Source organism: Otolemur garnettii, unplaced genomic scaffold, assembly GCF_000181295.1.
Source record: "Otolemur garnettii isolate 467f Iridium unplaced genomic scaffold, OtoGar3 scaffold00105, whole genome shotgun sequence".
NCBI classification, from domain to species: domain Eukaryota; kingdom Metazoa; phylum Chordata; class Mammalia; order Primates; family Galagidae; genus Otolemur; species Otolemur garnettii.
Window position 1 is genome coordinate 3,610,752 of NW_003852500.1, and position 26,452 is coordinate 3,637,203.

The window sequence follows — 26,452 nt, forward strand, 5'->3', positions numbered from 1 at the left end:
CTTCCTACCTTGGCAGCCTGGGAAGCTCCAGGATCTGTGAAGTCCCCAAGATTTGGGGTAAAAGCTATGAAAAACAGGGTGGGGCTGAAGCCTGGTCTTGAGACCCTTAGAGCTGGAGATGGTAGAGAAGGTGCAACTGAGTCACAGGCATCAAGAACCCACAGGTAGAAATCTGGTGAATGGTGGTACCAGCTTTATTGTCTTTGGGGGGTCTGGAAGGGCTAGGTCCTGAGGTGCAAAGGGAAAAAAGGCCTGGGAAGCTGAATGACCAGAGCCTCAGGTGGTGGGTGTCTGAGGTTCCTGCACCTGTGAGTGCCCATTGGCGTCACCTGTGCAGCCATTAGGGGCAGTGAGTGCTGGTCCTTTCTTGTGTGGCTCAGGGTAGCCAGCAGCTGCAGGCACAACTTGATTGAGGCCTGGGGTTGGGCGCTCCATCTTGTACTCCAGCAGCATATGGTTCTGTGGTGGGAGTCCCACACAGGCCCTGGGTGGGGGGGAGTGAGAGCTCAGCAGGGCCAGGTCCTCCACAAGGCCCTGGGCACAGCCCTGGGAAACTGGGGCACACCTGAGGATGTTCTCAATGCAGCTGCGCTGGCGGAAGAGTGCGTTGACCACTGGGCTGCCTGGTGGCACGAGGGGTGCCTTAAAGAGGAAACTGAGCAGTGACAGCACAGGGTGGAAGCTTTGCGGCTCTGGGTCTTCCTCTGTGTAGAAGGTCACCCGCTGGCACAGCTCAGTCAGCAGCACCAGGTCTAGCATGATAGGTGTGGCCAGCAGAGAGTCCTGAGGGGTAGGCAGGTCAGAAGGCAGGGCAGGTAGGGAGCATATGGCCATCCCTCCCCCACAGGCACCCTGCACACTGCACCTCGCACGTGTTGTGCAGCACCAGTGTGTTGGTTCCTCCTAGCATCAGCTCTGACGTATATTCATCCAGCGCACGCTTGCTGTCACCCACATAGGGCACGTACTTGATGACCACCTGGGATGGGGCACAAGGTCGCACAGGTCCCCACCGACCCCCTGTCTGATGTCCCCCACCCACACCCGCCCCCCACGCACGCAATGGTCAGGCTCCTCTCCGGGCGCATAAAGCACTGGGTTACTCTGCACCATGTCGTCGACCACGTTGCTCTTGGACACCTCCTTAGAGCGGAACTGTGATGGTGCTGACAGGTTCTGCCCATCATTGTTACCCAGGTGGTTGTAACTCACGATGGACATGGTCTGAGAATACAAACGACACCTCTCAGGGGCTCCAGGCCCTGTGGCATACAAACCAGGTGCTGGGGGGTCCAGGTCCTGTCTCTTCAATACCAGGCCACACACCTTGAGACCAGAGCTAATGAGGAAGTCCACAAGCACGGACTTGACCTTAGTCTGGCCTGACTTGAAGTCATCTCCGCCCACGAAGACATGGCGCTGCCCGGCGAGCTCCAGTGCGCCAGGTACCAGTGTGTTCTGTGGGGACCCATTGAGGAAGGCACAACCCTCAAGGATGCTGGCCACAGCGAAGAGAGTAGATGGTGACACCTCCAGGCCGAGCTGTGAGCACAGCCGGGTAGTCAGCAGAGAGGGATCTTTGGGACTGGCCCTGACCCCACTCTACCCTGGTGTGATCCTACCTGGATGGTGCGCAGCAGGTTCTGGGCTGTGTCGTTGAGACCTGGAACCACTTCGCAAAAACGCTCCGTGTTTGCCGTCCATAGGACGATGACCTTGTCCAGCCCGGCACTAGACCGGAAGTCTCGGATGTCCCTGCGGATCTGCTCCAGCTGGGGGTGGGTTATGGGGAGGTTGTACAGGCCCCTACCCTGCCCCCGGACCTACAGAGGCCTGGGCCACTGAGATCCCCGAATGTAAAGTGGGGCCTGGACTCATGGGATAGGGCAAAAGTTGAGGAATAGGCAGAGGAAAATAGGTGATGGGGAACAGATGGCAAGGAACAAGGTATCCAGGATGGGGCACCACCTGCTGAGCGCGTGTGCCCGGGATGAGGTTGTCCGCACGCGCGCTCTGGTTGGCGGCGATAAACTCTGGGATGTAGACGGAGGGCCGCGGGCGCAAGCCTTCCATGTGTGGCCACAGTTGTTCCTGCAGCCCCCAATCCAACACCTTCGCGCGCCGCATGGCCTCAGCCAGATTCAGCGAGGAGATGTCCCAGCCTGGGGGGAACCCGCACGCTTGGCTCCGCCTGGATCCAGGACCCGACCAGACCCCATCTCCGATCCCGCCCCTCCCACCCCAGGGCTACGCCCACCGTCGAACACGAGGTCGTTGGGCGCCACCATGGGCAGCAGTGCGTTGAAAGGCACGAATGCTTCCTGGCCCTCGGCATCCAGGCCCAAGCTCACGGTCCCTGCCTGAGTCAGCGAGCCGTAGTAGTTGGCCTCCTGTGAGGCAGCAGACACAGAGGAGAGGGGGGAGAAAAGACTCTACCAGGGTCCTGCTCCAGACCCTGAAGCTCCGCCCTGTTGTTGGGCGCTTTCAGTTCCGGGCTTTCAGCCAGGGCGGAAACTTCCCCGCCCCTCTGCGAGGCGGTGGGTGAGATGGCCGCTGAGCATCCCCTACCTCGTGGAAACCCCTCCTCGGTGCCAGCCCTTGCAGGCCCCGCCCAGCGCTGGCCCCGCCCTCTTGCCCCCTCCCCTCTCTTGGAGCCCCACCGCCCTCACCTTGAGGCCGGTGCGCGTGGGCCAGGACAGGCGCAGTCGGTTGGCCAGCACAGCTGCGGTGAGTGTGGAACCGTTGTTCCCGCCCCAGCCGACTAGCATGACCCCAAGCCGAGGCACCTGCCGGGCGGTCCGGAAGGTGAAGCGCGTGGACGTAGGGTGCACCTGGAGGCAGGCAGTGCAGTAAGCCTGAGAATCCCTTTTCTCTTCTTGGCAAGCACGGGGTTGGAGAAGTTGAGGAATCAGCAAATTCTCGAACACCCCGGAACCCCTAATCCCACTGGTCCCTCGCCCACCTTGAGGATACCGCCCTCGCGGCTGACGCGCGTCGTCCGGTACTCGTACTTAGCCTCAATGGCCTCAGGGCCATAGACTACGTCCGGGCTCTCGACCAAGAACTGGGCGGCGGCCTCCATCGCAGCGGGCTAGGGGTCCCAAGGATAACAGGGAGTCAGCAGGCTCACTAAGCGGCCAGGTCAAGCCGGGCTGGATCTCCCGGGAACCCGCACTCCTCCCGGGAACGCACTCACCGGCGCAGAATCAGCTCGGGTAGAGGCGGCGGACAGCGCGGCCTCTCCTGCGCGCGGCCTCCGGAGAAAAGCTCTGCAGCCACGCCCCTGCCACGCCCACACACGCCCGCGCCGTGGGGGAGGGGCGCGAAATCTAGGGCCTGGGGTTTGGGCCCTGACTTTCAGGAGCCACCTTGGCCATTGGGTCTACGTCTAGCGGAAGCAGCCGGCGTGCACTGGTTCACTTCGCACCGCAAACCCCTGGGGCGTACAATCGTTTATTCTTATTTTACAAAAGAGAATGAGGTTGCAAATGATCGATGGGCCCCAGCCACGAGGTCGGGTGGATCAGGGCAGGATGGGGGCGTCTCAGGTCCGAGACACTGCAGGGGATACTGAGGCAGAGGATCAGGGATGATTCGAACCTCAAAGCCAGAATCTCCTCCCATCTAGGCTGCTACCCACTCCCCTTTCATAAACAGTAATTCCGCTAGGCATTCTCATCCTCGAATGCTCATGCCCTCTCCCATCTCTAGGTGGGCGAAGTCACTGCGTCCGAGAGAACTCACAGGGATGGGACCTGTGGGGCCTGTTTCCCCACCTGTAGCAAGAGGGCTCGGTGGGGATGAGTTGAGAGGGAGGGTGGTTGTCTGGGAAAGGGAGGGGCCTGGCGGGGCTGGGAAGGAATGAGGAGGAATGAAGCCGACACAGCACGGCGCCCCTTCATGCAGCGATAAGGGATAAGGGAGCGTGGGAACCCAGCCGCGGGCGGGGGCAGCTCCCCCAGGAACTTTCCAAAACAAACGGCTGGAGGCCGGAAAGTTTCCACCACTGCAGCCCAAAAGGTGGAGAGCTGGGAACGCTTGCTGGAGACAAGGCCTTAGGACCTGACCTTGGGGGGGTGGGGGGGGGAACGCCAAGATTCTGGCTCTGAGCTCACCCTGAAGGGGCCTCAGTCTGAGGGAGTTGGAATTGAACTGGGGCACATCCCTCAACCCCCCAGCTGGAGAGAACTCAGGCAGGGGATTCTGTATGGCAGGCTTCTCAGATGCAGTGGCTGCTGCAAAGGGTTTTGAGATACAAAGAGTTCACTAAAGGTAGCCAAGTGGGAAGCAGTTTGGGAAATGGGGCAGGCCCTCAGGGCTGAGGATAGGGAATGTGATATAATATTTGGTGTTTCTCCCTGGTTCCAGTTGGAAATTTGAGTTCAGTCACCAGTGGCCAGAGATTTAATCAATCATGTCTATGTAAAGAGACACAAAACTGTCAAAGTGTGGCCTCTGACATGCTTGGAAGGCATGAGGCAAGGTCTCTCAACCCTTTCTCCCTGAAGGGAGTCATAGAAACCAGAATTCTTCTTCCCCAAGGCAGGTCATAGAAACTGGAACCTTCTCCCTTGAAGACCCTCATTCCAGAACAGCTCTGTCCCATACCCTGGAGGAAGGAATGCTACTCAGAGAAGCCAAGAAGTCTGAACAGACAGGCCTTGCTTGGTTCCTCCCCCACTCTCAGTCTGTCACCATTAGTTCAGTCACATTTCTACACATTCTTCATTGAACCTGAGCATAAAAACAGTTTTCCCTGGGTCCTTTCTGAAGGGTCCTGTGTCAGTCACAAAAAAACTTGGATTAAATAAATTTGTTAAGCTTTTCTCTTATTTTTTTGTCTTTTAGGAGTATCAGCGGTGACCCTAATGATGGGGGAGGAAAAAGATACCACGTATCTCCCATCTAAAAAGACCTCCATAACTCTGGGAGGCTGAGGCAGGCAAACTGCTTGAGCTCATGAGTTCGAGACCGGCCTGAGCAAAAGTGAGACCCTGTCTCTACTAAAAAACAGAAAAACTGAAGCAAGAGGATCGCTTGAGCCCAAGAATTGGAGGTTGCTGTGAGCTATGATGCCACAGCACTCTACCAAGGGCAATGGCTTGAGACTGCCTTAAAAACAACAACAAAACCCTGAACAAAGGCAATGGCCCCAGCTACCCAGTTAATTGGGAGGCTGAGGTGGAAGGGTCACTTGATCCCAGAAGTTTGTCCCTGTCTCTAAAATGTTTTAACCCTAAACAAAGGGGTTTAAGTATAGACAGAGGAGTGCTAGAAGGGTGACACCCCTGTGGGTCTGTCCTGGCCTTCCTGCTGGACCTTGGCCTGAGTTCTGAGGTGAGCTAGGAATCTGAGGGGTGTGGGAGAAGTCAGGCATGACAGGAAAGGACAGGGAAGCCCCATCTCTTTATCTCACCTTATGTATCTCCTCCAAAGGGCTGTTAGCATTTTCCTAAGCTAGCAAATTATCAAGCTGAGATGGGGGCTGTGTGGGACCCCCAATTTGCAGCCTGCTGCTGGTCAAAAGTACAGGTGGCAGGAATTTTGACCACCACAGCTGTGGGGGAAGGCCTGTAGAACTGAGCCCCTTAACTTGTGGCATCTGATGCTATCTTTGGGAACTGAACTGTTGGACATCCAATGGGTATCAGAAGATCAGAGAATCAAGAGTTACCATGCCTTGAAGCAACACGTGACATAGGAATGTGTGCAGATAAGGGGGGAAAGGCACCAAGACACAGCCCTGAGGAGCCTCTGTGCTGACAGGGCAGCCTCTGGGGAGTGCCAGCAGAAGACTGGGAGGTGGCATCAGCTGGCTGCTTCCACTCCCAGCACTTGGCGCTGTGAGTGACTGTAGGGACTGAAGGGAGGGCAGGGGAGTCAGATGGGACCAGTCAGGGGCCGGTGCACTGCCTGGGCTGGGTGCTAAGGCCAGGCACCCCCATCCCCCACCAGACTCTGGGCTACTGGAAGGCAGCAACAGGGCTCAGTCACCACTGTGTCCCAGGGCTCAAGTGGAGCTTGGCACACAGAAGGGGCTATTGGAATAGGGGTGCTGGTAGTAAGAGAACATCGGGGACACTATCCTGCAAATGGCAAGAACGGGTAGGCAGCCCTTAGCCCATCTGCCAAGGTGCCCAGGGCATGCGGGTGGGGAAGCCCTTCTGGGTCCCAGGGGACTGGCTGTGGCCTCAGTGGGCTGTCAGCCAGCAGGCTGCTAGCCAGTGTGCTTAAGACTGGCAGCCTAGGGCCAGGGGAGGTGGCTGGGGAGGACAGTGAGGATGCAAGTGGGGAGTATCAACCATGAGCTATGAGGACAGAGATATTATCCCCTGGAAGAACGGCATGGCCAGACCATACAGTGGGGCAGGGTACACACTGCCCTGCTGGCCTGCCTGACTTCTCCTCCCACACCCCTCAGATTCCTGGCTCACCTCAGAACTCAGGCCAAGGTCAAGGTCCAGTAGGAAGGCAAGGACAGACCCACAGCTGCTGACCCCGGGAACCCTTCCGTCCCAGGTTTGTCTTTCCTTATCAAATAGGTGTGCACTAGCACTTTCGTGCGTGAACTGCTTGAGATCAGGAATTCGAGACCAGCCTGAGTCTCTAAAAATAGCTGGGCATTGTGGTAGACAGCTGTAGTCCCGGCTACTTGGGAGGCTCAGGCAAAAGGACCACTTGAGCCCCAAAATATGACATTGCTAGGTGCTATGATGCCAGGGCACTCTACCCAGAGTGACCAAGTGAGACTGTCTCAAAAAAAAAAAAAAAAAATTTGGTGCCTACTCCATCCTCATCTTTGGAGGGCAGGACCATTGCTCTGTGTTCTCTGTGCCTCCTGCTCCTCACCTGGAACTCAGGACAAGATGGTAATTTTCACTAAGGCTTAGCATCCCTGTCCCCAAGGGTGGTACAGGGATGCCCCTTCCCCAGTGTGTTGGGCTGGGAGGAACAGACAATAAAGCATTGCTAGTACCCAATGCTGTTTTCATCAGAGATTAAAGAGTCACAGTTTGTTCCCCCTAAGTAATCACCCCACTTGGGTCCAGTCCTATGGGCCTTGCTGCTGCAGGAAGCCAAGAGATTCCTCCTGCTGGGCTCACACAACTACTTTGGCTCCCCATTGCCCCCAAGTCTCTTTCTACTTGCATTACAGCTAGTATGTATGGCTTCCTGACCCTGGACTGTGTGGTCCTCTACCTTGGTTCTCATTCCTGTGCAATGGCCCTGGTGAGCTGTGAAGGTCTTCTCTGCCACGTCCAAACTTGAGCCCCCATGCACTCCGTCCTCACCACCATGACAGCTCTGTGCCAAGTTATGGCCCACCCCCAATCATAGGACCAGGGGCTCCTCCAGGCCACCACAGAAACCCGGCTGTGACACACACACTCCAGCCAGGCAGCCTGGGCTGCTGGATTCAGTTCAGTGAAATTTATTGTAGGTTGAAAAAAATCAGCATTCACCAGTTTAGTGTACAAAAAGGACACTAGATCTTTTAAGAAAATATTAGGAAACTGAAGACGGGATGCCTTTCAATTGTAACATTTTGGCAAAAGTGAAAAGTTCTTGTAAACACCAACTCCATGGCTCAAAATAGTTTTTCTCCACAGTACAACATTAAAGAAAAAAAAAAACAGTATCAATAAGTTAGACAATATTTAATCAGCTACAACTTTTGTCCACCAACCCCCAAAGCACAAAACTTTCCTTAGCTTCATAATTCCTTAAAAGGAGAACAAATGAACAAACACAAACAACAACAAAAAGGCAAATTCAACTGAGAGTCCCTTGAACACGTTCTCAAGGCAGGGGAGCAGTTGGCCCTCTGGACTGGGCCCTCCTTAAATAATCCTATTACCCTGCATCTGCATGTCTGGGCTGCGCACAGTCTATACAACATGACTGTGCAGAGCTGCTCAGCCCTTTTCTCCACCTCATCCCAAATGAAAAACAAAACAACAGCTATTGTAACAGGAAGGATCAGTTTTCTTGGAGCTCTGGAACTTAGGGTCCCAAAGGAAAGAGACTTTGGGGCGGGGTGGGATGCACTACAGGCACCTCTACGGGGCACCAGTTCTTTGGAAACCATTACGGGTACCCCTGCAGTTTAAAAAAATAGACACATCTAGGCTTGTGCACTTCTGCTCTCCCTGCCTTACTGCTGGCAGCAGTGACCCTGTGACCCCCACACGGGCTCCCAGGGCTCTGGGTCACTGCTACCTCCCACCACCTCCCCAAGTCATGGCTTCATTCGGCTCTAAATGGGAACACACACCTCAGACCCCACCGCACCCTGGTGGGTCGCTACACACACGTACATGCACATACACACGCATGCCTCCTGCTGCTTTGGGGGACATGAGGACACTAGGCACAGCAACAAAGCAGCAACTGGGGTGTCCACAGAGCCTGTGCTCCCCTACCCTAAGAATGGACAGACCCATCCTTCTGGTTCCTTCTGCTCTGGCCATGGGCCCCAGGGCCTCCCTGACCCCAGAGCTTCACCCCCACCCCTCCCTGAGTGCAAACATTGGTGGTGGCTCTGCCAAAACAACCCTGGGACCCACAAGTGGATGGAGGGATGGAGACAGGCCAATGGGAAACAGGGAAGCAGCAGCAAAGGGGGAAACCAAGGACATTGTAAAGTAAAATCTGCTGCTGTAGCACACAGCTTGGAACATAGAGACACCAGAGGCCCTGACAGCTAGGGGCCTGAAATAACAGGGCAGGCCTGGGCCCACAGCTCTCTGCCACACCTGGGTTCCCACCAGCTACCCAAGAGTACTGCTGGAGCTCTTGAAACAGCCACCCCCAGGCTACCTTTTTGTTTGACAAGAGCAGACTCCTCGGAGAGAGTAGAGGAAGGCCTCAAAATGTGGCCAAAGCCCAGCACAGAGACTCTGACCCCCTGCCCCAAGCTCTAGGACATGTGGTACCTTCTGACGGCCTCTGTAATACTGCAGAAAGGACACTGGGCAGTGTCTAGACCCTGGGCATCCAAGGGGAGGGAGGCACAGGTTTAGAAAAAAAGATTTTGCTTTCTCTTTTGTACAAAAATAGACTCAAGTCTCATTAGCAATAGCTAAAAGTGTGGCTGTCTTTGTATAAAACTAGAAAAGGCCAGCCTCAGAGTCTTTCTGGCCTCAGAATCTTTCTGCAAGATAGGAAGCTGAAGCCCCCAAAGAAGGAGGTGGTCTGCCCAGGAGCCCATCTGGGGCTGCTCAAGAGGTGCAGGAAGGGCCACAGGTGGGCTTAAAGCTACCCGACCTGGCCTGGAAGTCTGCAGGGATTCCCCTGAAAGCCAGCGGTGCTGGCTCAGATGAGTGTGTCTTACTCATGTTTATTTTTTTAAATAAATCCTCTTTCTCCCTTCTTTTGCCCCCCCACCCCCCACCCCCAGCCATCCTGACTGCCAGGAAGGGCGAGGTTGGGTAGACAGTTAGGACCAGGCCTGCAGCTGCCGCTGGTCGTACTCAGCAATGAGCCGCTTGATGTGGGCCAGCTTGCTGTGCAGGTACTCGCAACGGTGCTTCTCCTGGCTGTAGTTGGTGTTGGTCTGTGGGAGAACCACAGGCCCAACGTCAGTGCCTCCACGCCCCAGCAGGCCAGTGCCCACCACAAAGCCACTTCCCTCAGACCAGAACCCTCCATTCTGGGCTCAATGCCCAATGTTTCGGTGCAAGGCAAAGTGGGGTCCCTGCATGTGTAGCTGGGGCATGACTCAGCAGCTGGAGACCCAAAAGTTCCTCCCTCACACCTTGGAGGGAGCCAGCAAGAGCATGGGGGTTAACACCACCAGCTAGGGAGGGAGATGCCTAGTAAGGCCCTGCCCAAGCTAACCAGATAGGCTGAGTTACTCCCTGTAAGAGGTGGGACTAGGAAGCAGGTCTCAGGCCCAACCGGGGCTCATTACTCACCTCACCTAGGCTCTCTTTGAACTAGCTGCTTCTGACACCCCTTCCCTCCCACTCTGCTGCAATGCAATGGAGACTCACCTTTTTAATTTTTCGATATTCCTGCAAAATCTGCCCACGAGTAGTCTGGAGGGAAAACAAAAGAGAAAACAAGTAATGCCCTTGCTTATAAGAACCCAAGTTGAATGGCAGATGTTTCTGCACAGGGTGGCGGAGGGAGAGGTGGGGCAAGGCAGCTTCTGGCACAGAAGCACCCTGAGCAGCGCCCCAGGAGCCCACAGTCACAGGGCCCCAGGCAGTGGGTAGGGCAAGAGAAAGTTTCAGGCCAGAGAGAGGCTTTGGGAGCAGGGACCTGGGGATCAGGCTGTTGGAGCCCAGGAAGGCTGCACACGCAGGTGGGGTGCTGCCTTCCCCTGTCCCAGCTGGCCCTGGCTGCTGCTCAGGGAGCTCAGGGGGCATCTTAGAAGCTCATTTCCATGCCTCAAAATTGTCCAGAGTCCCTCTAATCACGAGGTTCCCTTTGGAAATGAAAGAGGCCTCCCCAGGTGAGATACCAGGGATGAATCAGGGCCCAGCCATACAGCCAGGTGATCAGCTCTGGAAGGTGGCATCCAGGGTTGGTGGCTAAAGATGAAGACTCTCCCCATATACGGCAGCTAAGGGAGCCCACGTCCCCAAGCCCAAAGGACTTCTGATACTGGGGACCACAGGGACCTTCCACGCCCTACTACCTCCCTCTGTTGCAGCAGCACTGATAATCCCTGGGTCTCAGCTATGGGTATCTCCCATGGTTTGGCCCATGATGTGGGTACAGAAAGCTCTGTGTCCTAGGTCACTTTCAAGGACTCCTATGGCAAAGCTTCAGAGTTGGCCAGACATCCCAGCAGTGGCATGTGCAAGGGGCACTCAGTATCAGAGAGAGAAGTACTGCCCTGAGCCCTTGGCTAGGAGGCAGGGAGTGACTCTTCAGGAGGGGTGGAAGGACTTGTGGTGTTGATGCTGCTGCTGCTTGTGGACTCCGGCCCCTGCAGAGCCCAGACACAGGGTGGAGAGGGGCTCTACCTCGTACTCCTCAGAGCCCTGAGACAGCTGCCTGAGCTGGGCATCCAGCTGCGTGAACCTCCGAGTGATCTGCTCGATCCGGGCATGTAGGTCACGGTACTCGCTGTACTCGGCATTGAAGTCATTCTTGTAGCTCTGGCGCTGCTCTGAGGAGGAGATGGCTGCGTATTTTCTGAGGAGGTGGGAGAGAGAAGCCATCGTGGCTTGGGACTGCTAAGGTAAGGCTGGAAACATTCTGCCCCACCCAGGCAGAAGCACTATGACCTTGTGAGTAACCTTGGCCCGGAGCACACTATGCTTTTTGGGTTCTGCCTCTGCTAAGCTTGGGGAGAAGGGGTGTGAACCCAGAAAAGGGATGCCCCACGAGGACTCACAGCAAATAGTCCGGCATCTCCGACGTTGACGTGGGCACACTGGCACAGCCACAAGTTCCATTTAAACCTATAAGAACAAACACTCTGCCAGACTCCCAGCAGTGGTGTGCAGTAGGAACACCAGAATGGGGATATTTGCAGAAAATGCACATTTTGCTATGTGAGGGACGGGGAGGTGGTCTGGAGGGGGTACCCAAGCTCTCTGGAGCCAGGCACCTTCAGCCACTGGACCCAGGAGCACCCCCAAGTGGCCAGCCAAACACAGCATGCACCTGCATGTCCTCGGTCACATTCTTGGCAAGCAGCTGACAGGTCAGGTTAACCAGAGGGCCAAAGCCTGTGTAACCTGTCCACAGCTTGACAGGAGCAAGGCTTTTGCTGCATCCACTGTGTGTCAAAGGTCACTGGGTTGAAAACAAATGACCACTGGCATGATCCAAATCCCTGGGGCATCCTCGGTCTCGGGCCACAAAGGGCAAAGACAACGCAGCTCGCAGGGCCTGTGCCTCTAGCCCTTAGTTGGAGCCCCACCTGGACCGTCCCAACACCTTGAGGCAGCTCAAAACAGGGCTGGCTGGACGGGCCAGATCAGCCATCATGAGTGGAACACAAGGACATGTGATTGTTGGTAACGTTTTCTCTTCAATGCAGAAGGAACCTGGCTTCAAGCTGCTCATGGTCAATGGCCAGACAAGTCCCAGGTGCCTATCCTGTTCCTTGGCCATCTGGTGGTCTGCCCCCCACCACATTGCAAGAACCCCAGCATTTGTGGGTGGGTGGAGAAGTGAGGCACTCACCACACCCACCCCATAGGAAAGCAACTGTAATTTGGCACGTTTTTCTCACACCACCTTCCAGAGGGCCTTTTTTCCAATACAGAAATGATTTTATCATGTTACAGTGTATGCTCAGTACACATTTTCTTTTACATCCCTCAGGCCGCCTGCAGGGGAAGCAGCCCACCCACACACTTGTGTCTGCAGAGCCCTCTCCTGGCTCACTCAGCTATCTGCCCTGCAGGGGCTGCACAATGGGTATGAACTCACCCCAAGGCCCTAACACCCTCACACAGGGCCATGTGAGGGCTTCATATGGTATCAATGCCATCACCACTTTGGCTGTCTTTAAGAGGCTGTGGCCTCTCCAGGGCTGTAGCATGAGATGGGCTATTTGGCTCTGGCTTGGGCCTTAGGCAGTGACACATGAGGCAGTGACAAGCAAGGCACACTGGATGGGGCTGAGCCCTTACTTCGGCCATATGGTGGGCCAGGCCTCCCCAAGCATTCTGGAATGGATGACGACTACCACATGTTGGGCTTGGTCAGCATCACTTCATTTAATCCTCAAATCTTTACCAGGCTCAGAGTCAGGTGGATCTGGTACCCGTGGTACCTTTCAGGTCAGCTCTCAGCAAACCCAAGACATCCTGCTCTTGCCCAGGCACCAGCTATGGGTGGCTGGCTGAGCGGATCCCCTGGCACACCCCCTCAGTGTTCATCTTTCTCTCACAGCCACTATCTCTCCACTGGCTTATCCTTGACACCCCTGGATGGAGGCCCTGAGCTACCCCCTACACACGTACCACCCTAGGTGAGACAGACCACCTGGCCTAGCAATGGCTTCTGGTGTATCAGTTGCCTGCTTCCTGTTGCTGGGGACACCTACTCCCCAGCTTGTAGTCCTCGGGGCTGACACACACCATGCAGGATCAGAAGCCACCTCTAAGCCCTCCATGTGGCACTGGCCTGGGTTGTATGTCTTCCTGGCCTGGGTCTGGCTGTGGGATATGGGTCTAGTCTGGGGATTGGGTGACCTGCCTGGGCACAGCCCACGCCTTCTTCCTGTCACCTGGCCCACATACAAGGGCCTATGGGAACTGCTGAGCCCTGCATGAGACAGGACAGATCCAACTGGGCCACGAGATTCCTTCTCTCCCTCAGCCCGGAGAGAGGATGTGGCTTTTTGGAGGGCAGGTGGGCAACTCAAACAAAACTGACAAAAGAGAGGCTCCTGGCTTGGTGCCTGTAGCTTAGCGGCTAGGGCACTAGCCACATACACCGGAGTTGACGGGTTCAAATTCAGCCCAGGCCTGCCAAACAATGACAACTACAACCAAAAAATAGCTGGGCAATGTGGCAGGTGCCTGTAGTCCCAGCTACTAGGGAGGCTAAGGCAAGAGAATCGATTAAGCCCAAGAGTTTTAGGTTGCTGTGAGCTGAGACGCACGGCACTCTACTAAGGGCCACATAGTGAGACTATCTCAAAGAAAAAAAAGAGAGGCTCCCACTCTAGTTCCAGAAATACCCCCTCCTTTGGGATCCTTTCTGGGAAAAAATCCAAAATGGGCAGCAGGCAACATAGCCTGGGCTGCCCTTGGTCAGCTAATGCTGGATAATGAGGCAGCCACCTGTGCCACCACTGCCTGCAATGACACAACAGCCCCTGCCTTACTCAGCTGGGGTACCTTCTCACTGCTGCTTTATACCAATTAATGTAAATCAGGAGCTTTGTGGGGCATTGTCTCTGCAGCTGCTCAGGACCCTAGCACTAATGACTCCCCCACAACATAGAGAAGCCCCCACTGCCAGCTCACACACCCTGGCCCTGCTGCTGGCATCCAGGTCTTTCTGGCTTCCCTGTTCCCCCAAATCCTTTCCCCACAGGTGAAAACCTATACTTCCCAGTAGGCTGCAGAAGGCCATAGTGGTCTGGGTGCTAGCCCTCTACTGTAGGCTCTGTCCACCTCCACCTGCCCTGTGTCTCTGTAAGTGGGGCTAGGAAGCCCCGTCCACCTTGCTTGACTCCCAGCAAACCCTGGCACCATCCTCTTTCTCAGTGTTCAGGGCTTCCTTGTAGCCACAACTGCCTGGGAGCCGTCCTTAGTGCATGTCACCCATGTGGCCTGGCACACAGTGACAGTGATTGTGAGCATAACAGGGCTCAAATCACCAGGGCACTCTGAGAACTTATACTCCAGAGGGGTGGAGAGATGATGAGGTACAAGGACAAACGGTACAAAGGGATGGATGCAAGTGAGCCTTAATGGGGGACTTGCAGGAGCATGGCCCCATGTCTGCAGCTTCCTGTAGACTGAAGCCCCTTAACCCCTTGAAAGTGAGGGTGGTACGGGGCAGTGCCCTCCTGCAGATCCCCCCACCCAGGCCTGCCTCAGAACCTACTTGGGGTGTCTGGCGAGGCTCCATGGATGGCAGGCGTATGGTCTGGTGGCTGGGTCTGGTGCTTGTCCTCAGCTACCCTCTCCTTATCTTTGTGCTTCTTGGACTTCTTCTTGGACTTGCTGCGTGAGGGGCCACCGTGGAGCCTGCTGGGCTGAGCACAGTCCGTCAGCAGAGGCAAGCCAAGGCGTGCAGTAGGGCCTGGGGCAGCCGTATCCCCACGCTCACAGTCCCGGCCACTGTGGCCCAGGTCATTGCTCACGTCAGCCAGAGGGTCATGGGCCCTCAAGGGCTCCAACCGTGAGGGAGGGTGGGTGCTGGAGCTGAGGACGTCTGAGATGGCCGGTGGGCCCGGGGTAGGCAGCAGGCCCTCACGACCGTTGGGCATGCCCAGCTTCCCATTGACAGCAGCAGGCTGTGTTCTCTGAGTGAAGTGAGAAATCCTGGGCTTCTTGTTGGCCAAGGGATCGATGAACTCAGGAGGCTGTGTCCGTTTCTGGGAAGGAACATTTCAGAGGGCAGCTAGGAGCCAGAGGAGCAAGCAGGTACCACGCCTGAGTAAGGAAACCCTGTGCCCATGCAGGGCCCACTCTGGCCACATGGGGGCACCAGGATACCAAGCCAGGCCTAAGGTGCATAGAGTTTGGACAAGAGGACTTTGCCCCACTGGCAGGGATATAGTCATAAGGCCACCTCTGGAAGATGGTCTGAAGTGCACAGCACATTGACTCTAAGGATAGAGCCTAGAGTCATGGGAGCAGGAGGCCAAAGGACATAGGGTGGCCCCAAGCTGGAAGCCACTCAACCTCCTAGGCAGTGTTCCCGGAGCAACACAGGAGTGTTGCTGCCATTCTCACAGGAACCCAGCGTACCAGCCCTTGTGGTTGCAGGGTAGACACAGGACAGCTCAGGATAAGTCACATTCCCAAGGAGCTGGTGACAAAAGTGACAATGCTCCCTGTAGGTGCTCTAGATGGTCACCTCAGACTTGCCGGTCCACAGCTAGGTTAGGTGAGGATATCCCCAGCCTCAGCAGAGCAGGTGGATGAGGTGTTGGGATGGGCTCTAAACAGGAGCCATGAATGCCCCGTCCCCTCCCATCACTACTAGCATAACGCCCACATCCACTCCATTTACCTGAGGTGGTGAAGTTGAACTCCCATGCTCACTAGGAGGGCTAGAGGCAGCAGGGTCTCCAGGGAGGCCACCTGTACTCTGTGGCTGGCACAGCTTCCTGTAAAGACAGGCAGGGCTAGATCAGGTAAGGGAAGATGCCTCACTGGAGGGACATACCACCCCTACACCCACAGCAGGGCTGAACTCACTGGGAGATCCCGGGAACCCAAGCCTGAGCATGTCCTATGCTCAGAAGGACTTGCCTGTTTAGCATTCTTTTGCACCCAGGAAAGATCAGCTGGCCACCCATTCATTTAGATGCCTGCTACCATGGAGACCAGGGCATATACTGGGGCACTGAACCCTACTTGTTTTTTTTTTTTTCTTTCTTTTTTGAGACAGAGCCTCAAGCTGTCACCCTAGGTAGAGTGCCAGGACATCACAGCTCACAGCAACCTCCAACTCCTGGGCTTAAGCGATTGCCTTGCCTCAGCCTCCCAAGTAGCTGAGACCACAGGCGCCTGCCACATCACCTGGCTATTTTTTGGTAGCAGCTGTCATTTTTGTTTGGTGGGCCCAGGCTGGATTCGAACCTGCCAGCTCAGGTGTACATGGTTGGCGCCTTAGCCACTTGAGCCACAGGTGTTGAGCCTGAACTCTACTTTTAAAGACAACTATTCATTCTGCCAGCAACAGTCATTGTAAAAAGGATAGGATGGCCTTCCTGTCACAGGAAGCCCTGCTCAAAGAACCATCTTGAGCAGCCACTGCCCCACTACAACTGAGCAAAATGATACAGCCGGGGACAAGGGAAGAGATACCCCCATGCACACCCCTTCTTCCTCCCCCACGTGAGCAGGTCAAGCAAGAGGCCTTCTCTCTGACCCAACTCTCCAACTCCCAGGGATTGTGTGTTTCAGGGGAGCCTCAGACAGAGCCTTCCACACCCCCCAGGGAGGACTGGGTCTGAGGCTATGGTGAACAATGGTCCAAACAGCAATGACCAGAGCTTGTGTACAGCCTTAGCACTGGTCCATGGCGACTGTCCCTTCCGAGGTGGCAGGAGAACCATGGAGAGTCAAATGGAAACAAATAGAGCTCTGGTTAAAGACAGAAAAAGGACAGGTGTTTATGTCCACACTCTTTCAAACCCCCACTGAGAAGGCAAGATGGAGATAGGGAGAAACAAAGCAATGACATTTGAAAGCTTAACACAGAAGCATGTAAGTGGTGACCATCTCACAGGACCCCAGAGGATGGGGTCCAAGGCTTAGAGTGAGAGCCTCTGGGGCTCCTGGCCCCCCACATACAGCCCCACTCTGGGTCCTGCTCAATGCTAGTGGGGCTGCAGGGCACATCTGGTAGCAGAACAGCCTGGGCTCCAGGTGGTTGGGAAGCCTCTTGGGCCACACCTGGAAAACAGGAGGGACAGATATGCGGTGTCGGAAGACAAGGAAACAAAGAGAGCCTAGGACTGGAGCATGTGGTGATCAGAGACACCACAGCAGCTACCCTGAAGGAAGCTGAGCTACCCAGAGGAATGTTCTCAAAAGGCTGCACCAGGGCTTCTAAGCAACAAATGCCAGACCCCAAAACAGATAAGAAAATGCATTTGAAAGGAGAAAAGGACTCTGTAAGGGTTATTTTTCTCTGAAGAAAAATGTTAAAAAATATAAATCGACAAAAACACCAGCTTTAATATCCTTAGAAACATTAAGGATTTGAGGGTGGGCAAGCTGGGTCATGCCTGCATTGCCTACACTTTGGGAGACTAAGGCAGGAGGATTGCTTGAGACCAGGAATTCAAGACCAGCCTAGGCATCATAGTAAGAGGCCATACTTTTTTTTTTTTTTCTCTTTTCTGAGACAGTTTCACTATTCACCTTTGGTAGAGTGCCCTGGGGTCACAGCTCACAGCAACCTCAAACTCTTAGGCTTAAGCGATTCTCTTGCTTCAGCCTCCCAAGTAGCTGGGACTACAGGAATCTGCCAGAATGCCTGGCTATTTTATTGTTGTGGTTTTCATTGTTGTTTAGTAGGCCCAGGCTGGGTTCAAACCCACCAGAGCCGGTGCATGTGGCCGGCACCTTAACCATTGAGCTACGGGTGCTGAAACCATGAGAGCCCATCTTCACAAAAATAAATAATTAAAAAATTAGCCAGGCCAGGCATGGTGGCTCACACCTGTAATCCTAGCACTCTGGGAGGCTGAAGCATGTGGATTGCCTGAGCTCAGGAGTTTGAGACCAGCCTGAACAAGAGTGAGATACTATCTCTAAAAGTAGCTGGGCATTTGTAGCAGGAGCCTGTAGTCCCAGGTACTTGAGAGGATGAGGCAAGATGATCACTTGAACCTAACAGTTTAAGGTTGCTGTGAACTATGAAAACACAGCACTCTATCCAGGGTGACAAAGGGAGACTCTATCGCCTAAAAAAAGCCAGGTGTGTGCTCCTGTAGTCCCAGCTACTCAGTTGTTTGCGGCAGGAGAATCACTTGAGCCCAGGAATTGGAGTCTTCAGTGAGCTATGACTGCATCATTATACTCCAGCCTGGGCAACAGTTATGACCCTCTCTTGACAGAAGAAAAAAAAAAAAGCTGGGCGTTGTGGCGGGAGCCTGTAGTCCCAGCTACTTGGGAGGCTGAGACAAGAGAATCGCTTAAGCCCAAAAGTTTGAGGTTGCTGTAAGCTGAGATGCCATGGCACTCTCCCAAAGGCGACAGAGTGAGACTCTGCCTCAAGAGAAAAAAAAAAAAAACCCTAAGGATTTGAATGGATATGTTTCCTAAGAAAACATACAAATGCTCAATAAGCACACAAAAAGATGCTTGACCTCAACTCTCATCAGGGAAATGTAAATCAAAACCACAAGCAGACACCACTTCACAACCATGAGGATAGCTAGAATCAAAAAAAGAGAAAATGACAAGTGATGGCAAGGACCTGGGGAAACTAGAATCCTTGTGCACTGCTGGTTGAGATTTTTTTTTTTTTTTTGAGACAGAGTCTCACTCTGTCACCCTGGATAGAGTGTTATGTTTTGGTGTGGTGTGGTGTGGTGTGGTGTGGTGTGATAGCTCAGAGCAACCTCAAACTTCCGAGCTGGAGTGATCTTCTTCCCTCAGTTTTTCTATTTTTAGTAGAGATGGGGTCTTACTCTTGCTCAGACTGGTCTCGAACTCCTGAGCTCAATCAATCTACCCACTCTGGCCTCCCAGAGTGCTAGGATTACAGGCATGAGCCACTGCACCCAGCCTTGCTGGTGAGATTTTAAGTGGATCATCTTAAAGGGAAGAAGAGTGTGTGGAGGATACTCAAAAAGTGAAACATAGAGCAGCACCTGTAGGGCGCTGGCCCCATATACTGAGGGTGGCAGGTTCGAACCCAGCCCCAGCCAAACTGCAATAAAAAAATAACAGGGCGTTGTGGCAGGCACCTGCAGTCAAAGCTACTCAGGAGGCTGAGGCAAGATAATTGCTTAAACCCAAGAGCTGGAGGTTGCTGCAAGCTGTGACGCCACGGCACTCTACCTAGGGTGACAAAGTGAGACTCTGTCTCTAAAAAAAAAAAAAATGAATAAATAAAATAAAAAGTGAGACACAGAACAGTTACAATTCCACTCCTTGGTATGTTTTAGAGCAATGATTCTCAACCTGCTCAGGTGCAATGGTGTGCCCTGAGAGGATCTTAGATGTGTCACCAAAATTTTTAAAGATCATTAACTCATTTTTGAAAAAAATCCAAACCACAGTAAGTATATCCTTTTTTTAAAATTTTGTCAACATAATTTAAGTGTGCCTTGGTTCAAGAGTGCTGTGAGATAAAAAAAAAAGATTGAAAAACACTCTTTTAGAGAAATGAAAACCTATGTCCATATAAACCCTCACATACACTATTCACAGCAGCAAAACTGGAAATAACCCAATAGCCCCATGAGGTGATGTGAGTGATCAAAGAACCCCAGTGGCCCTACTTTGCAGATGTAGAGTAGGGGCAGATTTTTTTTTTGAGACAGAGTCTTACTATGTTGCCCTCAGTAGGGTGCTATTGTGTCATAGCTCACAGCAACCTCAAACTCTTGGGCTCAAGTGATTCTCTTGCTTCAGCCACCCAAGTAAGCAGTACAGGCGCCTACCACTACGCCTGGCTATTTTTTTCTTGATGTTGTCATTGTTGTTTAGCAGGTCCAGGTTGGGTTTGAACCCAAAAGCCCTGGAGCATGTGGCTGGCACCCTAAACACTGAACTATGGGCACCAAACCATGGGGGGCAGATTTCAGTGCTTATAAGATTTGATTTCTTATTTACCCAACCTGGGTGACTGTGTGGCTGCAGTCTAACAGATTCAAAACAGCCATTAGATGCTTCCTGACACTGCTCGAGAAGGAAAAACCCATGCAAACACTTGTACACTGCATGTCCTTAGCAGCTCTGTCTGCATTTGGCAAAAGGTGGGGAAAAAACCCCAAATTTCCACCAATAGATAAATATGACATATCTACACGATGGAATATTATTCAGCCATAGAAAGGAATGAAGCACTGACACTTGCTTTAACATGAACGAACCTCAAAAACATGAAGCAGAGTCAGAGGCCAGATACCAAAGGCCAGGTGTTGTATGAAATGTCCAGAACAGGCAAATCCACAGAGAAAGACAGACTGGTGGCTGCCAGGGGCTGGGGAAGGGGGAATGGGGAGTGACTGCAAATGGGGACAGATTTTGTTTTAGAGGAGATGAAATATTCTGGAACTAGAAAGAGGTGTTCCATGGCTGAATCTAGTTCTAATCATCTGAACATATCTAATGCCACTGAGTTTTCACTTTAACAGTCACAACCCCATGGTGGAAGTATCAGGGACATGCAATCACAAATGGGCAATTTTTTTTTTTTTTTTTTTGAGACAGAGTGTCACTTTGTTGCCCTCAGTAGAGTGCCATGGCATCAGAGCTCACGGCAACCTCCAACTCTTAGGCTTGAGTGATTCTCTTGCCTCAGCCTCTCAAGTAGCTGGGACTATAGGAGCCTGCCACAACGCCCAGCTATTTTTTTTTTGGTTGCAGTTGTCATTGTTGTTTGGCAGGCCTGGGCTGGATTTGAACCCATCAGTTCCAGCGTATGTGGTTGGCACCCTTAGCCGTTGAGCTACAGGCACCATGCCACAAATGGGCAATTTGTATTACATGAATTACATCTCACAAAGCTACTATGTGTGACATCCTTAGAGAGATTAGATTAAAAAGAACACTGCTTCCATGAAATAAGAACATAATGCTACAGAAGAACAACTGGGAACACTCTCAGAAAACAGAAATGAGGCCAGGTGCCATGGCCCACTTGAGCTCAGGAGTTCAAGACCAGCCTGAGCAAGAGCTGCAACCAACCCTGTCTCTATTCAAAACAAAAAACAAAACCCAAAAAACTAGCCAGGCACCCGCAGGCCCAGCTACTCAGGAGGCTGAGGCAGGAGGATCACCTGAGTTCAGGAGTTCAGTGCTGCAGTGGGCTAGCTGATTACATTCTAGTCTGGGTAACAATTGAGACCCTGTCTCAAAGGGAAGGGGAAGGGAAACTCTAAATGATAGCAAAATAGAGACAGGATGGGAAAAGCTGAAAAAAAATCTCCCAAAAGTAGAATCAAAAAGAAAGAAAAGAAAACTGGGATGAGAATGACAAAATACAGTAGGCAGCCCACCTAAGGGAGAAGCAGAGGAAACTGGAGGAAGCACAACTAGGTCTTTCCATGACCACATGTGGGATGGAAGAGGGACACATAAGGTGAGTTTTCAGACTACATTAGATGCCCAGCCGTCCTGTGGCATGGACTAAACAAAGGGTCAGGAAGCCTCTGACTCTAAACATGGAAGGAGAGCTCCTTTGGCTCTAAGTCTACCACCAACTCAGCAGGACTGTCACCTAGAGATGAAGACACAGCAAACAGCCCGCCCAGTCCCAGGAGCTGTGTCTAGATAGGAGCAGGAGGTAGAGCAGAGCCCAGTTCAGGAGGCCCACATAAGAGGGCAGAAACTCCAGTGGGCAGTGAGGGCACTGGGGCAGTGTGTGGCTCAGGCAAAGGAGTCAGGAGGGTCTGTCTGCAGGCTCCCTGACAGTAATGAGAGGTGACTGGATAACTATAGAGAGCTTGAATTGGACAAGATGGACAAAAAGAATACCAAGCAGAGAAACCAATGACAGAGCCATGGCATGGCTTCCAGCTCAACTGAGGGAGGCTCCTGCAGCAATATCCATCCCCACGCCTGCCTGTGACAAAGGAAATACCCCAAAGGCCTGTTTTTACTTCTTATATGTGAGGCAAAGGCTCCAAGAACTGCTACAATGGGCTTTCTTCCAATAGGGAAGAATCTGAACACACACCATATAGACAGGCTATATCTACAGGTCACCTTATGTAGTTATGGGTGGCAAGAACATCGACTTGCACACCAGTTCAAGCTTCTGAGGATAACAGATATAGATCCCTAAAGTGATAGTGGAGTGCCTGTGGCTGGCGTGAGCCCCAACCTAGAGGCTGGCTCTGGAGCACACATCCAGGCGAAGCTCCCACCTGAAGACATGCAGCCCACACATTGCTTCCCAGGACCCCGTTGGCAGGCAATGCTCTGCTTACTCTTGGCAGGTTCTCTCTAAGGCTCTTAGTCTGAGAGCCCCAGGAAAGGAACATGAGAACAGGGAGTAGTCTTCTGCCAAGGCTGTGTGTACTCTGCCAGTCTCCCCTGAGCACCAAGGACAAGCTCCAGCCAGCCAGTGCAGTGGTCCAAGGGACCTTGACCAGCAGGCCCAGGACAGGCATGTAAATATTGGCTACACATGGAGTGTGACCCCAGCTCCGCTCTGCTTTCCAGATGTAATTACTGTTTTAAACAGCTGAATTTCAAAACAACAACAACAAACTCATAAATACCTCAAAGTCCCTGAGAAATCACTTAAGGACTAATTAGCATATCCACCTGCTCTAAATGATCTGCTTCCCAGCCCTGTTCCCCAAAGCAGGCGGCCACAGGGAAGGAAATGATTAGCCACCTGCCTCCCTAACTGCTGCTCTCACAGCTCACACCATGCCAGACCCTGATCCCAATTAGTCTGAGAGTAGATGCATTTAATTAACACTGCTTAATCACATCTGCAGGGAGTTCTGCTTTGCCTTTTGCCTTGTTTCTTTCCACTTTGTGTTCTCGAGAGATTCTTCTCAAAAAGTGGACTTTGAGGATAGCTAAAGATAGCCAAGGTGGAATGAGACTTTCTTCTGAGGATGTCAGGGTTGAGGTTGGTGACTCATATCCCCCAACCCACTCTGAGGGGGCTACTTCCCCCAGATGGGAAGCCATGAGGTGCCACTGGGCAGTGGAAAGGACAGCCAGAGAGGCCTCGTTGGACTCTACCACCCTGCAACCCTTTGGATTACTCAAGACTACTCCAGTCTCCTTGGGATGAGCTTTGACTTGTGTGGGGATTAGGGATACAGTAGGGGACTAGAGGCACATTACCGGACAAGCACCCGCTTCAACAGCTGCTGGTCCCCTTCTGAGTAGCCGGGCCAGTCCTTTTGCACGTCCTTGTACATGCAGTCCCTCAGGGTGCATGTGCCATCCTTGGCACTCACATTGGCCACCTGCAAGATAGAGCCAGCTATCACCTTATGGGAAGCCTAAGGCACAGAGGCCACCAAAAACATCTGATGACAGCGGAGAGCATTGCAGAGACACAGAGGAAAGTGAGCAAACTGCCAAGACAGAGGAAGCAAAAGAAGATGCAATGGTCCACTTCTACCCTATGCCACCCCCAACCTTTAGCTCCCTAGCATGCAACTCTCAGGGTGCAGAAGGGATGAGTCATAGTTTGAGGACCAGATTCAATCTTATCTTACAGGCACCACAGGCCAAGCTGTTTCTAGAACAGGGGGACTGCTACACACAGTCCCAAGACCACACTGCTCGGTGCTTCTAATGGCAGTTCATGGCAGAGTTGGTCATGGCTAGGAGTGCCAGTGAGGTGCCCATCCAGGAGCTAGGCCTGAGCTAGGCTTCCTAGAAACCAGTCTGCCCTGCTCTCGCCAGTTAACTAGACAGTTGGCAAAGATGGGTCTAGAATATTTGCCTCAGAGGGGTTTGAGGGAACTCCAGGGCACCGCCCTAAACAACTGCTTGCCTGCTTGCCTCTAAGTACCCAGGACATTCACCACACATGCGGCACCAACTCACTGCTGAAAGGCAGCTACTATTCTATGCTATAGCTACAGCTCATGAGGGCTCAGGGTCACAGGGTCCATAGGGAGCATTTTTTTTTTTAACAGTTGAGTCACATTCCACCCAGTGATTAATCTCCACTGTTGGACATAACCAATGTTGCCAGTTTCTCTGTAGCATAAACAGGCATCACTGTGTCCAGGTTTTTTCCACGTTGGTGAAGGCTTCCTCCAGCAGGCGTTCCAAAAGTGGGATTATCAGGTCAAAGGCTGAACATTTTTATGGCTCTTGATAGCTTTTGCTAAACATCACTTACATGTCAACACCCTACCCTCAAAGGACAAGCCTATGAGTTTCCCCTGGGCCCAGCCAGATCCAGACATTGATGCCTTCCATCTTTGATTTGTCTATTTCCAGAGGAGGAAGAGCTCTTGTCTTTGAAGGGTATGGCTTCATTGTTGCTCAGAGTTTCTGGTGGCCTGGGGAGACCAGAAATGACCAGCCTAGGTGAGGCACATCCCCAAGACCTTCCTCTTCTGCAACCTGATGGGGTCCTGCCCACACCCACCCACCAAACTGCTGGGGAGAACTAGCTGCACAATAAACACAGGAGCACGAGGCAGATAAACCATTCAGGAGAGACCACAGTGATCATGTGAAAGGACACTGCCCATAGACAGTGGCTGGGCCCATCCACTGAAGAGAACCAAATCAAAAATCACTCAAAGACAGGGTCCAGTATGGCCTCTTTCTTGTCCTCTGAAAGGGGCTGGCTTGGGTACTCCCTGGCCAGGCAAGCACCGGTCTCACATCTGACGATTTCATAAAGTTCTTCTCAGCAACCCCTGCCGGGGACATGCCAGCCCTGCCTCAGGAGCAGAAGTGGTGTGCGAGAGCTGAGCCGACATCTTCCCAGGGAATGTGCTGCACGTTGCACACGGGGCTTGCTTGGGCTGCTCCAGAGTGTGAGAAGCCTTGTGATGAATGCAGTAAATGTGGACATATACCCTTAGGCACAGCTGCCACGTGTCACAGCATATCATGGTGTGTGCTCTCCATTACAAGAGATGCCATCTCAATGTTCCCAAAATATTTGAGATAGAAAGTGAAGCATGGGCTACCTGGAGATGTGACCCTAAATATTCTGCTATGCTACCCTGACAGTCCCAGGGGGCTTAGCCATGCCTCCTTCTAGACCACAGCAGAGATCTGAGGTGAGTCATCCCTAATTCATCTCAAGGCAACATCTAAACAGCCAGCTGATGTCTCGAAGTCAGTGTCAGTCACCTGCCTTCCTAGGCTCCTAGAGGGAGGGGTGGCGAGAAGTATCCAGGGCTCCTATACCTACTGTTCCACCTGAGGGGATCACTCAAAGTAGGCTCCACTGCCAGCATTATACCCCTGCTGGCTTAGCCCCTGACCCCCAAGATAGGCAGTGGGGTTGCATCCCCATCAAAAATGGGAGCCTGAGGCTCAGTGTAGCTGCTTGTCTGCCTTCCCAGCTCTAATGTACATGTGTGGGTTCCCTGTTCAGACCTTGATTCTATAAACTATCTATAGCTGCAGCCTTGGATCCAGCAAGCTTGGGACCCACTGCCCACTTGTTACCAAGTGGTAGAGGACAAGGGCATGGCCTCCAGGATAAGCTGATCTCTGGAGCCCCCTGACATGTGCCATGCCCAGAGACACATCCATGACCCCTAAGTGTGTTCTAACCTAGGAGGTTCCCATTCTGAGGTAGGTTGTGGACCCAGCTGGCCAGAATCCAAGTCTCAATGTCTGGCCCATCCTATTTATGAAAGACTATCTGAGAAAGTCGCATGTAGAGAATCAGACAGCAGATACCTGTTGGAGAAGGCCATCTAGTGTATCCTTGTCTGCCTGTGCCAGGCCATCCTTTTGTAGCCGTAGCAGCAGCTCAGCCTTGCGGTAGGGCCTGAGAGCCAGAAGGTGTAGCACCCGGTCACGGAAGGGCCTCTGGGACACTCCACTGCCCCCACTCATGCTGCCAGTGCCGCTCTTCCTGATGGCACTTGCCAGGTTAATGGGAGTTGCCCGCTTCCGGGAGGGCACAGCATCTGTCACGCCTGGGGCCGGTTTCCGAAATTGAACCTTCTTGCCTGCAGAAAGACACCGTGTGTTAGGGAACAGAAAGGTAGCCACTGTGTCTTATGGCTGGCACCAGTGTAGACCACGTGTCCAAAAATTGAGACCACAGAGAGTGCTGGCTGACGGCCCTACTCCAGCCAAGGCAAAGTCAAGCCTGTCTGCTCAGCAGGAACCTTCAGTGGTTAACAGTGCCACCTGCTGCCCATACCTAGCACCTATGGGTCTCCCACCCCCGAGCCTTAGAAGCAAAGATGCGTGTGACAGAATTATGTTTTAGAGATTTAACTGACTTCATCCCTGAGCAATCTAAATTCTACGTACCAAAAACACCCAACTTCTCCAGCTGGCTGTAGAGTGGGGTATCTATAAACCCTTCTGATGTTAAAATAAGGGGCCCAGAACTGCAGGAGGCAGGTACCCCAAAGACTTCTCAGTCTTATGTTGGCCCCATGGAGATGCTGGTTTTTGCATTTGGGGGTTGTTTTTTTTTTTTTTTT

At 53.0% G+C, this 26,452-nt stretch overlaps 2 protein-coding genes across 4 annotated transcripts in view; both read right to left on the minus strand.

The window, feature by feature from the left end:
• Positions 1–176: 176 nt before the first annotated feature.
• ISYNA1 (inositol-3-phosphate synthase 1) lies at positions 177–3,970 on the minus strand. 3 transcript variants are annotated; one of them, XM_003796568.3, is made up of 11 exons: positions 3,197–3,969; positions 2,963–3,091; positions 2,670–2,831; positions 2,258–2,390; positions 1,969–2,162; positions 1,623–1,772; positions 1,327–1,542; positions 1,060–1,224; positions 866–979; positions 566–783; positions 177–484 (listed from the first exon to the last, which is right to left on the minus strand). In XM_003796568.3, exons 2-11 carry the CDS (start codon positions 3,080–3,082, stop codon positions 277–279), a joined length of 1,680 nt encoding a protein of 559 aa, XP_003796616.1. In that variant the 5' UTR covers positions 3,083–3,091; positions 3,197–3,969; the 3' UTR covers positions 177–276. The 3 variants fall into 3 exon arrangements, with proteins under 3 accessions (XP_003796616.1, XP_012664877.1, XP_012664878.1); XM_012809423.2 differs by having other exon boundaries at positions 1,060–1,542; positions 3,197–3,970; XM_012809424.2 differs by having other exon boundaries at positions 1,060–1,542; positions 2,963–3,970.
• Positions 3,971–7,416: 3,446 nt separating this feature from the next.
• ELL (elongation factor for RNA polymerase II) overlaps positions 7,417–26,452 on the minus strand; it is a 90,665-nt gene continuing 71,629 nt past the window's right edge. Inside the window, exons 5-12 of the mRNA XM_003796567.2 lie at positions 25,692–25,966; positions 23,148–23,272; positions 15,664–15,760; positions 14,530–15,022; positions 11,351–11,417; positions 10,977–11,148; positions 9,996–10,040; positions 7,417–9,556 (exon numbers count right to left, since the gene is read on the minus strand). Coding sequence (XP_003796615.1) covers positions 9,440–9,556; positions 9,996–10,040; positions 10,977–11,148; positions 11,351–11,417; positions 14,530–15,022; positions 15,664–15,760; positions 23,148–23,272; positions 25,692–25,966 — 1,391 coding nt within the window. The 3' untranslated portion in view covers positions 7,417–9,439. The remainder of the gene's footprint in view (positions 9,557–9,995; positions 10,041–10,976; positions 11,149–11,350; positions 11,418–14,529; positions 15,023–15,663; positions 15,761–23,147; positions 23,273–25,691; positions 25,967–26,452) is intronic.

Excerpts from the sequence above, each read along its gene's own strand:
- ISYNA1 (XM_012809423.2), bottom strand. The coding sequence starts at position 3,082 with ATGGAGGCCGCCGCCCAGTTCTTGGTCGAGAGCCCGGACGTAGTCTAT. Across the intron at positions 2,391-2,669 it reads CCACGCGCACCGGCCTCAAG|GAGGCCAACTACTACGGCTC; the intron begins GTGAGGGCGGTG and ends GCTGCCTCACAG. Across the intron at positions 2,163-2,257 it reads CAACGACCTCGTGTTCGACG|GCTGGGACATCTCCTCGCTG; the intron begins GTGGGCGTAGCC and ends GGTTCCCCCCAG.